Here is a 14,093-nt window from a genome sequence, read left to right as displayed (position 1 = left end):
TCATCATCCACACCTGCCTCAATCCCTCACCTGTTCCTGTCCATCAACCCCGTGCTTATATACTCACATGTTTCCTCTTTGACAGATTGTCTTTGTTGGCTTGTGTGTTCACATTTTCTCCAATGTTTGGTTCCATGGTTTTTTATTTAGTTTGTTCTCTGTGTTTGGATGTCTGCTCCTGTTTGCCCTCTCTGGACTTTCTTAACTCTACAATAAATATTGAGGTTTAATTTTTTAACTGTAAAAAAACTCTTTCCTTTATCTTTATTGTTCCTTGATGGAAAATTTGACTTAGGGGACAGTAGCGGGCACACAAACTTAACATACAAGAGGACATCAGGCATTAATCACAGCAGTTACAGAAAATAATTAAATGAAAAAGTTGGACCTGTTCATAAAAGATGTCAAACCACTGTAATTGTAGCCATAAGTGCTGCTGAGCAGTACAGTCAAGGTTACTTTAACCATACTTGACATGTTCAGAAATTGGCCGTTGTCAACTACGCACTCTGGTGTTATGTTCTATCTGACGATAACGATGTAGAATCATGTTTGCCATCAACATTCCCATTCTGTTCTGTTCTTCTTTGCTCTGTAGTGCTCAGTGTCCTGTGGTTTGGGGATCCAGCGTAGGGAGCCACTGTGTCGCCAGCTGACAGCCATGGGACATCAAGTGATGCTGGCCAGGGAGCTGTGCTCAGGGTTACCCTCCCCACCACTTGTACGAACTTGCCGCATGATTGCCTGTCCCAGTAAGAACAGACACTCACACACATTATAATACAATTATGCGTTGTATGGAAAACAGAAGATGAATACAAAACTAAAATTCTGTCAGTGTCCTGCACTGTCATGACAGAACGGATATACAAGAAAAGACTGCACAAGTTATTTTCTAATGCTCAAGTTTAGTTTCCACATGTCTGTGCATGCATATAATGCTGCAATATCATCGCTGATCTCAGATCAGTGGAAGCTGAGACACAGACAGCTTAACAATCAAACTTTTGCTATAGCTAGTCACCAGTCAAAGATCCAGGATTATCCTCAATGCATGTGTGCAACAGGACACAGTCCTGCCCATGGAAATGACAGAAACAATAGATGGAAAGTCTGCTAGTCAACTAACCTCTAGAGACTGTAGAGTACTGCTGCCACAAGAGGGCAGTAAATAACATGACCAATGCAAACAGGCTGTATGAGATCCTTTATGGGACAGAATGCTGTTCTCAGATCAGATATAAGGAGAGATATCACTTCACTTCAGTATCGTTGTAATTGATGTCTATTTTTAGCTTTAACTGGCCAAGCACTGCTTGCCTTGCTTCCCCTGATGGCACAACACTGCTGTATGTGTAATCGACTGAAAGTGATTAAACATGGGGATTTTAGCAATGTATACCCATCATCAACAGTTCTCTCTGAACATGAATATTTGAAGCCAGACTAATCATTCTTCATGCTAACTGTGCTGTACATATGCAGGCAGCTTGGTGTGTGTGTGGTCCCTACATGTGGAAAGGAAATCAGAAAATTGTGCATCAAGTTCAGCATCCGTTCATTGAGTGCTGATGAGTTCACATAAAGCTACAGGTTCTACAAATTCTCCACTGTCTGCACATTCAGATTCACTGTGTGCATGTGAAGTAAAGGCACACAATCCTATTCCAACATTAACAGAGCCACCATTTAATCTGATGCTGTAATTCTGTATGAGTCCTTGTAACTCACCTGAGCAGGGACAGTTAAACATATGATTGAATGCCTTGCAAATGTCACAGTGACTCCTGAGCGTCAGAGTCCAAGTGTGTGTTTTTCTCTCCAGTTGCTGCTGCCTGCTTTCCTACAAATACTATAGGTTAATTAGGATTAAGGTCAAGTCTATGAAGTAGGGTTCGACTGATTATCGGATATGCCATTCATCACTTTTATGATTCTCAGAATAATTTTTCTTTAACCAAGCCACCTCTCCCTGTCTGTCACCACTCTATGGTCTGGAGCAGTGTCCCACCCATACCACCATCTGATTGGTTACACATCACAAGTAATAACCTATCAACATTGAAGGCTGCTCTGTACACAGACCATCACAGACTAAAGCGGCTCTGGTTAGCAAGCGCTAACAAGTTCATCTGTTTATCAGAGAGAGAGAAAGAGAGAGAGAGAGAAAGAAGTGCTAACCACTAAGCGAAAGTAACTAGCAGATCTGAACAGCATGTAAACAACTCCTGAATTAGTGAAAGTCACTAAAAGGAGCAGAGAGTTCTGGGTGCTGGAGCAGAACTAGTGTAAGTTTGACTGTACAGCAGATAGTTAAACACTGTGATGAAGAAAACAGCAACATTAACTGTGTTCAGACGAAGCAGCAATAAACTTTACCAATAACAGAAACTCCAGATACTGGAGATGAGTCACTACACTGACTGCAGCTCGTCAGCATGTTAATTACTTGTGTAAAAATGTCCTCAAATCAAAGTTTTATTGTGTCACATTTTTAACAGGGGGATGGGGAGGGATAAAAAAATGTTATATGGTGATAACATATAAGATCTATTGTTATTGAAGTATTGTTTATAAATTTAAGTGGACCCCAGGAAGAGTAGCCATTGTTATAGCACAGTGACTAATGGGCATCTAACTAAAAATGCATATTGAATATTGTTCTCAGGCAAGAACAGCACAGAGAGCAACCAATAAATTCTGGTCAGGAACACCTAACTGAAACTGATACAACAGTCCTGCAGTAAATTCTCCTTCATGAAGGTTATAATGTTCAGTTTGTATTAAAATTGTTTTAGATGGTTGTTGATTCAACTGTATGATCATTGTGGAGGATGTAGTGTGTGTGGTGGTACAGGTGGTGAAACACCTGTGGCCATAGATTTGTTTTAGCAGTAAGTTTGTATTGGCATATCAGTTCCAAATACCAATACAATTATTGCTCTCCTTGATTACTAATAATCGGCATCAGAATGGGCCCTGAAAAAAATCTTACCAGTCGAACCCACTGTGAACGTCCTCCAGGACAGACTGTCTAAATGTGTTGTTATCCCCATATTTAAATATGTCTCCCTATGACAGCAAGTTCTCATTCCACCTTCCAGTGTGGCTGTTTGAAACACGTCACTAAACTAATTCTATTCTAACATAAACCCCTACAGGTTTCATGACTCTATTTTGGTCTTTATGTGTATCTGGTGTTTTAGACCCCATTTACGCCTGAGGTCTGTTTCACCAAATCTTTCAAACTGCAAGAGGAAATTGTTTCCTTTTGTGTTCATTTTATCACATTTCACTAATCAAATCATCTTGCAAAATTCAGTACAATTTGCAAGTGACAATCATTACAGAGAGACATGAGACATGATGCTGCAACATGTCAGCAGTGATTGCAAATCACTTTTCTGAAACAGGCTCCTGCATTGGCCTGTGATGTGCTGGATATTTACATCAGATACATGGGCCTTTGCATTTACACCCATTCTTGTTATATTGATCCTGATCTCAATAACGTAGTAATAATAATGTTACTTGTAATGGGCATGGCTAGCTCATTTGTTAACAAACATAGCACATTCCAGGTGGAGGGAGGTAGACAGGTTAATTTTCAAATCACTCTTTGAGAATGCAGGAACACCAGCAGGAACAAACAGAGTTCAATGATCTTCTGGACTTCGGCCGTCTGAGTTAGTTAGAGTTAGTCAGATGGGATGGGTATCTTCCAACATGTAAGTACTTTTAAGTACAAAATGCACCTTTTGTATTTTCTAGTCCTCAGGATATGTCCTCACATGCAGGTTTGTTGCTGGGAATAAAATTCCACATGTGATATTTGAGACAGTGGTTAGCACTGTTGCTTCACAGTGAGAAGGTTCTTTGAACCCGGGGCCTGTGGCCTTTTTGTGTGGAGTTTGCATTAGGTTGATTGGCGAGTCTAAAGTGCTAGACTGGCGACCTGTCCAGGATGTAGCCCCCCCCCCAAAAAAAAAAAAAATTGAGTCACTGGTTTTTGTCATTAACCCTCTGCCTATGAATCTGATCTGTAAAACACCCCAAACATTCAGCCTGAAGTTAAAAGACCACAGAGCACAAGTATAAAAACTTTCTTCCCTTCACCTTGCCTTCTTTTTGCTGAGACCTCAAATCCATGACAGAAAAGGGAAACACTGACAGATGCTGTTTATTGTCCAGACATAGACCTGTGATGAGATGTGACACACCACACCCCTTTAGCCCAGTAGTTCCCAGAGAGAAAGAAAGGACCACTCATCCTAAAAACTTCACAGTTAATACTACACTTCCTCAGCAACACACCTGCAAAGAAACTGATGAGAGGAGCAGTTGTGGAGAAAATCGAACGACACAGACAGAAGTTAAATATAGTGCTCGCTATATTGTAATGCACACAGAAGGCCTCCTTGTTGACACAGTGTAAGACAAGTGTATTCCAACTCAGCATTGTTAGGGTTAGGGTTAGTCTTCACTGTAAATCTCATAGCAACTCTTTTTTATTGAATGTTACTTTTCCTCAACTCAGTTTTGTGGAAAAAAGTCTCTGTGTAAACATAGTGAAAATGGAAACTGCAATAGTCAAAATCAATGTTATGGTGAGAGAAGACCACAAGAGAGCTGCACTTATCCAGCTTACTAATTAATAGTGTAATAGAAACATAGGCCTATAACCAATTACCGAAATCTATTCTATAACAGCACAATGGACAGGTTTTTGTAGTTTGTGTTCATTAAACTAGAATCTGAACTTCAGTGATCAGTAAAAATAACCACAGACCTGAATCTGTTTTACTATGGTGGCCCTGAGAGCTTAACACGCTTAAGGAAACAGACAAAACACGAACAAATCTAGAAAACATCTTAATCAATTTGACAACACATGCTCTGCAAATACTCACAACACAACCAAATAGACAAATGTGCTGCAAGTAGTACAGACGCCAGTCACCTTCAACTGTCACCTTCAGAACCATTTCAGGACTTATAATGAGAAGTTTGGTTCTTGTAACTTAACTTGTTCATCCCTACTGCTTACTCTAGTCAGGATGTGGTTAGTCTAGTTTAGCGTAAGATAGGCTTATATGGGGGATAGTGTTGCCACCCTTCCCATATAATACAGGATCGTCCCATATATACAGGATCGTGCCGTATTTTTGTACATGTCATTTCATTTATAATATATGCAATCAAACTAGAACATAGCACTAATTATAGTACAGTAAATTCATACTATATACAGTATATATGTACATACACTCACCGGCCACTTTACTAGGTATACCTGTTCAACTAGTGTGTGAACTGGTCAGTCAAGTTGGCCCACCATGTTTTACTTAACAACAATGAATGAACAAATTTAACAGGTTATATGTACTAGTTTAGGTAACTCACAGTATCAAGGAAGCCTGTTTTTCCGTTGTTGTCGACTTTCTTCTGTCTCCAGAAAAAACTACCCTCTCACTCTATTTATTTCCTACAACAGAACACAACAAAGAAATGAGACCCAAAGACACCCAGAAGGCTCTGGTGAAGAACCTGGTCAAGCACACAGGGAGACGTCCAGCAAAAGCCCGGGACTTTGAGGAGGGGGTGAAACGGTGTCCGCAGCTAATGAGTATGCACCGCATCTATATCCAGACCCGCGAGGAGAAACGCCTCCACTTGACCATCGGTGGCCACGCCTACCTCCTACCAAATACCTCTTTGGTCATCAAATGCCCCGTCAGAAGGTTCCCCAAAGCCCACATCCACTGGCTCAAAGACGGACGCCCCATACTCAGCTCCAAACGCCTGGGCATCACCAAATCTGGCTCTCTAAAGATCCACTTTGTGGCAGCAGAGGACATTGGGGTGTACAAATGTGTCGCTGGATCCGCCTCAGATATCTTCACCCTCCAACTGATAGGTAGTGACGTCGGGTCAACTGATAGACTGTCTACTACCAGTCCTGGTCCAAACTGGGAGGAGATGCTGCCTAGTTGCCACAGTCACTTCTCAGGCCTGAGGTCGATCTGGCCTGAAGTTAGTGTGTCTCTGTTGCCCCCTGGTGTCCAAGAGGCCTCACTGCAGCCACGGTTGAAGGAGAGGCTGATTAATATCACCCTGCAGGCTGACAGAGGAGAGATCCAGCAGGAGCAAGCCTCAGAGCTCATTTCTTCACTGCTGAGCCACATGTCTGCTGCCCAGCTCTGGACCCAGATTACAGAGGAAGGAGTTTATGCTGAAGGTAATTCTAAACCCAGCTCTGCAGTGTATTGCTGTGGTGAAATACCATGAGATGCTATTCTCATTCTTTTATACACCACCACGTCTGTGTCTTCCATCTAATTAATGTATACAGTGATGAATGTTTATGTCATCAACTGCAAATTCATGTCAGGACAGAAACATTTCGGAAACTGGATTTTAGAATACGTGATGAAATTTAACAGTGATAGAATTCTGTTTTTAAAACAGTCATCCAGTTTTAAAGTGTAGGTTAGCCTCTTCAGCCCCACTGTCCCACCTGCAATGGCACAAACATGCTGTGCAGCCAAGACCAGTTCAAACCCAAATAATTGAATATAAATTCTAGTGGAGTTTATAAAGACATCAAATCTGTTGTTTACAGGTAAAAGGATAACTTTTCATAAAAGGATAATGTCCAGTATACTGGTCTAATTTCAGTCCTATCACTCTTGTTCCTTATGTGATGTTTGTATGTGATATTTCTCACAGACAAACTACACAACTGGTCAGAGCACTCTTCACTGGACATGGTTGTGAACAGAGCAGTGATCATCAGACAGCAGCAGACCCTTCCACTGGCTTTTCAGAGGAACATCAATGTCAGCATCGGACATAACGCCCTCATAACCAACGCCACCCGGTCACTGACCATCCTCTGTCCTGCAGAGGGCTTCCCGCCCCCAAAAATCAGCTGGACCAAAGATGGAACTGTACTGCAGCACAGTGACAGGTAACATACGGGAGATAGTGCTGACTAGTTAAAGAAGTATTTCACAAAGTTCTAGGACCGTGCAAACTTCATTGAGGTACTTTCCTACATGATATCATATCCCAAAAAGGTCTAGACAGCAAAAATACTATTAGTGAACTCAAAATCAAAACAATATGCAGTATATGGAATGAACGCATGGTTGAATGAACTTGGGCACCTACAGTATATTGGTGGATTTGTGTGAAATACTTAAGATAAAACAGCCACTGCATCACTCACATGATGTTGAGAATTTTGCTTTACAATGTCAAAAAGGAAAAATTACATCATCACCCCCCTCATCCCATTTCAGCATTTTCAGCACCCCAGTCATGTTTCAGTATATATTTAAATTTTTCCTTTTTATTTCTCCGTGCCGGTGACAGCCAGAGCCATGTTGTTTTCAGGCTGTCTTTGTCGCCTTGACGGAACTTGGTCAAGGTGACCTCACAAAACGCGGTTTGGCCTTGTGAATGTAATAAATCAGTAACGCCTCGAGGGAATTTCTAAAATCTTCACTTGGACTCAAGGACAAACCTACTAGACTTTGGTGGTCAAAGGTCAAGATCAGTGTGACCTCACAAAACACTTTTTAGCCATTACTCAAGACTTCACAGCAATTATGACAAAATTTCACACAAATGGTTCATATTTTATTTGACTCCGGATAAACAGGGATGTAACCTGAAACTAGTCTGAGTGGAGGAAGCAGACAACCAGAAGGTGGTGATTCTAGTTAATCTATTTTCAAAAATTCAGTTTTCGCTTCGTCATTATGGGAAATGTAGTGTAGATTAATGAGGGGAAAAATATGAATTTAAAGAATTTTAGCACAAACAACATAACATGACAAAATGAGATAATAGTCAACACTTTCTGAATGCTCTGTACCCTTTGTGATACGTTTTTCCATGTCTCTTGATCATTTCCGAGATGTGGCTACATCTTGATTTGACATGATATGGAAAGACACACACCTGTCTATATAAGGTCACAGCTGACAATGCAGATCAGAGCAGAAACCATGAGAAGAACAGTGGTCTCCATCATTCTGACATGAAGAAGTCTCGAACAACCAGGACTCTTCTAGAACTGGACCTGGACTGACTGAGACATCAGGGAGAAGGTTCTTGGTGACAGAGCTGATTAAGAACCTTATGGTGACTGAGTTCCAGAGATGCTGTGTGGAGATGGAGAAACTTCCAGAAGGACAATCCTCACTGCAGCTCTCCACTGATCTGGGCTTTATGGCTATATGGCTTTATGCAGTGTCCAGCCTACTCAACCAACCAGCCTATTCAGTTGGCAGAGTTTGATCCCCCATCCGATCATCAGACTTCTCAGGGAGAAGTCAAGGTTGTAATGCCCAGTAAGGATCCTTAGAGCCTATGTTGATGCTACTGCGAGTGTATGGCCAAACAGCTCTTTGTTTGTTATGATGGCCCCAGACATGATCACGCTTTTTCCAAGCAGCGCCTGTCCCATTGGGTTGTGGATGTGATTGTTCATGCATATAAGGTGAATAATTGCCTTATGCTGTCTGGAGTCAAGTGCCACACACAAGGAACACAAGGAAAACAGGGCCAACAGGACCTGATCCTAACAGCTTCAACTAAGTACCTTTTTATTAAAGTAGCAAAGGTTTCTAAGATTCTGTCTTGGCTTTGTTATTATGTGACATTGAGTGTAGACTGATGAGGGAAAATATTACACATAAGACAATGTAATGTTATAATAATGCTCCTGCTTTTTTTCTTATGACAATCTCATCTCATCTCTGTATTTGAAGCAGGATTTTGGTTATTGAGGTAACTTCAGGTTTCACTCTGGGTTTTCAGTTTCTACCTCTGGTAGTTACAGCGATAAATTACCATGGTAACTGATGCTGAACACCTAACCAGCTTCAGTACAGGTTAACTGCAGAGGATCAGATCAAAACCTGTCAACAGCCAAACTACTGACCAGTCAGATCTGCATCTCATTCATAACAGTTTGTTCATCATAAGACAAAAGAGAAAAATACTGAGTAGGAGAACTTAATGATAATTCATCCAGTTATTTACAATATATCTTTAATCTGATTTATTTATATTTAGAAATATTTAGAAATATGTTTTTATTCTAATCCTGTGACCATATTGTTTACATTTCCCCTTGCTGAATATCACTTTCTGAAGTCGCTATAACTGAATATATCTGCTGGTATCAGCTTTTTTCTTCTCATATCATATTAGACGATGTTGCTCTTTCACATGAACACAGTTGTACCTGGACAGGTAAAACCAGGGTTAACTGAGTCAGCTGATAACTATGTTCATAGTACATCTTATTCGCTCATGTCCCATTTTTGAGATGCAGATTGTAAGAGCTGCCACTTTCTCATGTGGGGGCAGGAAGCTGCATATGGAAACCATCACTACTTTGCTTGTCAATCACACCATGACTGACTGCTGTAGAAAGACTGCTGTAGAAACATGCCCTCTAACAGCCACCGACAGTCTCTCTGCTCTGTGTGCTGTCACTGTGTCACAGATTCAAACTGATCTGGGCTCACCGTGGTTTGCAAGACTGCTGCTGGCAGGCTGGCCCAGTGTAGTATTACTCTGAAGTACGAGGCAGATGTCACTTGCACTAATCAAGATAGACAGCTAATCATGAGATGAACATAATCATATAACATACATTAAAGCTGGGTTCAGGAATCTATTCCACAAACATGTTTTTTATATTTCTATAAATTCTCTTAACATCTTGTGCATACCTGTACATCATATACAATATTTATTCTGTACAGTATATATATATGATGTCAGGAAGACTGTGAGATGGGGTTGAAAGCTCCAGAGAAAATTACTAAGTGGATCATGTGTCAAGACTTTTTGTCACCTTATAGTTCAATTTATTCAATATTAAGTCTTCTTTTGAAAATCTGACAAATCAAATGTCATTTTATTTTTTTCCAATTAAAATACTCATTGTCTAAAATGAGCAATTTCTCTGTGAATTTAGACTCCAGCTTTTTCCATGCTCTTGCTCTAAGTCTAATAATTTTGAAATCTAAATATCATTTTTAAAACCTAAAGGAGTTATTTGTAATGATGGCATTAGCAGCTGTTTACTTACCAGTCTAGAGGAAACTTTGTGTGTTCAGGTCTCCAGAGGTAGAAACAAACACCAATCACATGAACCAGAGTCAGATAAAAAGTTCTATATCACTTTCATCTTTGTGTATTCCGTAAATCCATGACATGTTTGGCCTGTCTTAGCACAAAGACTAGTCGCATGAGGAAACTGCTCTTTTAGTTCCATCCTTGTAAAAAAATACACCTAAATGCTGTCTTATTTACATACTGCAAATTGCCAGCTTGCTAGTTCTCAACAATACATCCAATACAAGTCGCTTTGGTGTTGTATTTTGTTTTGGAGTTGTAATGTAAAATAAATGTTTTCACTGTTGATGGAGCTAGCCTCAGTTTCCTGTGCTCTGGTGCTCTGCTGGCCTACACATGTCTTGGACTTATTTGCACTGGACCCACTGGAATTTATCTGGTATTGATCTTCTGATTTGATGGTGGGTAAGATGGAAAACAAACATATTTTCCAAAATGCCAGACTGCTCTTTTAATCAGACCACAAGAGAGAGAATCTACTAGTGAGACAGACACATGATGGTTATTTACAGGACCTGTGGGCTGTGGAGTAAAACACTATGTTCTGCAATTGCCCTTGACACCACTGCAGTGTAGCTGTGGAGTGAACTGAGTGTGTTAACTGGCTTTCTGCAACACACAGTGTTTAGTTTGACCTTTATAAAATAAGTTTTATCAGATTTAGTGGGATGTGTTCTTTTTATTCAAGGACAAAACACATCAGTATTATGATGGTGGTAGTGTTCCTATGAATGCCAGAATAATTATGAAGAGGAGTTTGCAGTTGGGTCTCTAATGGATTATATTGACTGAATATCTGCTCTATGGGTGCGTGTCCCAGCAAAAACAGACAGAGGAAAAACCTGTTGATGTCATATTCACAAATATATTGGTGGGGACATGTCCCTACTGTCCATACCCAAATCTATCCCCGTGTTTAAAAGACATCATCTAGTAGAGAGCTGAGGTCTTCATGGTCAACTATTAATGCAGGAAGCTGCAGAATGAGATCAATGACATAATCATCTGTCTTTTTTGTCTGTTCTTTCTCTGTCTCTTAATTTGTAGCTCAACATTGAAGCTCATGTCCTATCCCTGTACAGAGCCATTTCCTCTGTTCAGGCTGTGTCTGTCAGAAAGCAACGTGAGCAGCTTCCTAGGTTCTAATCTATATGACAAACTGTATAATTTCCCTGTCTGTCTGCAGGGTATCATGGTATGACTCTGGAGGACTTCACATCCTTCAGCCCAGAGCATCTGACAGAGGCCAGTACAAATGCACAGCTGCCAACATGCACGGTTCTGACTCAGAGACATCTCAGCTACTGTTGGCAGGTTTGTCGTTAGATAAACTGTTCTCAAGTTTCAGTTGTCATTGTCATGCACATTGTAAGTTATGAATGTAACTATGGATCTGTGAGATTGAAGGATGGCTGTCTCTCCGGTGTAAATAAAATGATAACCTTCATTCTGCCTACTTTTTAGACCATATGCAAACAAAGTCATACCCGTTTCGCAGAGCAGAGAGCCAAAAGTATAGCTGTCTTGAGAGATAGAGCTTTCATGTCTGCATCATCAATAGGCTCACATGGGGCCTTCATGAGAGACTTCAGTACCATAGGCAAGTCCCAGCTTGGTGCTCGCAGGCTACGGCCCGGACAAAAGCGCTGAGCGCCCTTCAGACACACTAAAGGAAGCCGACCCAATGGCAGGCCATTGGTCCCTCCATGAAATGCTGAAATGGCATGAGCATAAAGCCTAACTGTACTGGCTGCCTTGCCTTGGTCCAACTGAGACTGCAGAAAGCAAAGGACAAATAGCACAGGACAAACTTCAGGGTCAACATCCAGGCCCAAATACCACTTCGAAAATATTCTCCACCTCAGGGAGTAATTAGCCAGTGTAGAAGGGGCCCTGGCATTGTTCAACGTCTCACGGACATCCTCGTCAGGCTGTTGAGAGACGGATTTGCAAGAGGCCATATCCACAGACGAAGGGTAGTTGGGTTCAGATGCTAAATTTGGCCTTATACTGGTGACAGAAGATCCACTAGGGATGGCAGTTGCCACAGGTGACCCTTTAATTGCTGAATCAGGTCCAGAAACCAAGGGTGCCCTGGCCAGCGTGGAACTGTATAATGAGCATCCCTGACCCTCTGGAGAACTTGAGGAATTAGAGGGAGAGGGGGAAAAGTGTACAACAAGCATTTTGGCCACTCTTGTGACAGAGCATCAATGCTCAAACTGCCCCCTGATCCCTCAGGGAGTACCATTCCAGGCAATGGGTCGTCTATGGGGATGCAAAAAGATTGACCTGGGCCACCCCAATTTGTGCCACTACCTCTGGGTGTAACCGCCACTCTCCTGGGAGAGGCCCTATCCTGGACAAATGTTGGCTGCCTTGCTTTTGACACCTAGGATATGGATTGCCCTTAGAGAGGCTAGGTGAGGCCATGCCCATGTCAGTAGCTTCTCTGCTACTTGAAGACAGCGCAGTGACTTCATTCCACCTTGATGATTTATATGGTACACTTCAGAGGTGTTGTCCATCCTCACCAGTACATGCTTGTGCTTCACATATGGCAAAAAACCCTTGAGGGCCAGATGAAAGGCCCTCAGTTCAAGTACATGTATGTGTTCTGATGACCACCACAGCTCCCAGCCTGTCAGTGATGCATCTGTTTTGATCACTTGTCTTCTTTGAGGAAGGTTCCCCAGTGGGGTTCCACTGAAAAGGAAATCTCTGTCTCTCCAGGGGAGTAGGGTTTGCATGCAGTACTGCATCAAATGTAGCCTCATCCTCCTGTGTTTCTTCGGATGGAGGAGAAAAGAATTGAACCACCGCTACATGGGACGTGCCCTCAGCAGGCCCAACGGAATCACCACTGATGCTGCTGCCATCAATCCCATCAGTTTCTGAACACTGTGAGCACTCACTGCCCTAAACAACTTAATGCTGTCCTCAAACTGTCTACCCTCTGGGGAGTGAAATGTGCATTAATTCTGACAGAACTGAAGTGGAGACCAAGAGCTCACCTGTTGTTGATGCTGCAGCTTGCTTTTCTTCCAGTTCACTGTGAACCCAAGGGACTCGACATAAGCCAGCATTGTCTCTGTGTCTAGACCACCTGCTCTTGGGAGGGAGCACAGATTAACGTCATCTAGATATGGCAGGATCTTAAGGCCCTTTAACTGAAGGGGGGCTAGGCCAGCCGACACGACCTGAGTAAAGGTCCTCGATGCCACTGACAGGCTGAATGGCAGAACCTGAAACTGGAAAACTTGGCCCAATCTCATCAGTTCAGTTCTTATGGCATCCGGCAAAGAAGTCTGTGTCAGCCATATTTGTCTCTGACACAAGACCGCCGATTACATTGCCTCTCCTATGTCATGTGTCAATTGCGAGTGAGCTGACAAGAGAGAGCCTTGGAATCCTGATCCTCTGTGCTCATCGTTTTTCACAAGGCTGCCAGGATGATAGCACACTTAGCACACTCCATCCTGGGGCAGCGAGGATTAGTTAAAACACGGGCTGGCCCCAGAGATGTCCATGATACTATTGCCTATTCTACCAGGGGCATGTCTCCTAATCCAGTTTCCACTGGGTAAGGGGCATTAGCCAACTGCTTACAGCCTGCATTAAACTGAGGCTTTTGAGATGATTTCTTGCAAGCCGTCCCTAGCATCAAAGCATAATCATCTGCCACTGGAATGCTGGGTGGGGGATTGGCCTGAGCTATGCCTTCCCAGACAGCTCCCCCACGGACAGGATTAGGCATGAGAGACTGCAATCGAACAATTTAGGCTGCACTGAGTACTCTGGCAACGAGTGTGAGGAACGAAAAGAGACAGCATCCTCTGTGGCATCCTCCCCAGTATGGCACTGAGGCCTGGGTGGGGGAAGGCCTGGGTGGGGGGGGGGACCTCCTCATGGCTTGATCTATGAGGGGAATC

General features: G+C 42.3%; 1 protein-coding gene across 1 annotated transcript in view; it reads left to right on the top strand.

Moving 5' to 3' along the window:
- Positions 1-14,093, top strand: part of adamtsl3 (ADAMTS-like 3) — a 196,309-nt gene that overhangs the window by 163,627 nt on the left and 18,589 nt on the right. Inside the window, exons 18-21 of the mRNA XM_023425560.2 lie at positions 599-752; positions 5,495-6,238; positions 6,730-6,970; positions 11,348-11,475. Of these exons, the coding sequence (XP_023281328.2) occupies positions 599-752; positions 5,495-6,238; positions 6,730-6,970; positions 11,348-11,475 (1,267 nt within the window). The remainder of the gene's footprint in view (positions 1-598; positions 753-5,494; positions 6,239-6,729; positions 6,971-11,347; positions 11,476-14,093) is intronic.

Source organism: Seriola lalandi, unplaced genomic scaffold, assembly GCF_002814215.2.
Source record: "Seriola lalandi dorsalis isolate HSWRI2012SDOR001 ecotype SW California unplaced genomic scaffold, Sedor1 jcf7180002054784, whole genome shotgun sequence".
In the NCBI taxonomy this organism is placed as follows: domain Eukaryota; kingdom Metazoa; phylum Chordata; class Actinopteri; order Carangiformes; family Carangidae; genus Seriola; species Seriola lalandi.
The sequence above is the reverse complement of the archived record's forward strand: the minus strand, read 5'-3'. Positions and strand labels throughout refer to the sequence as shown.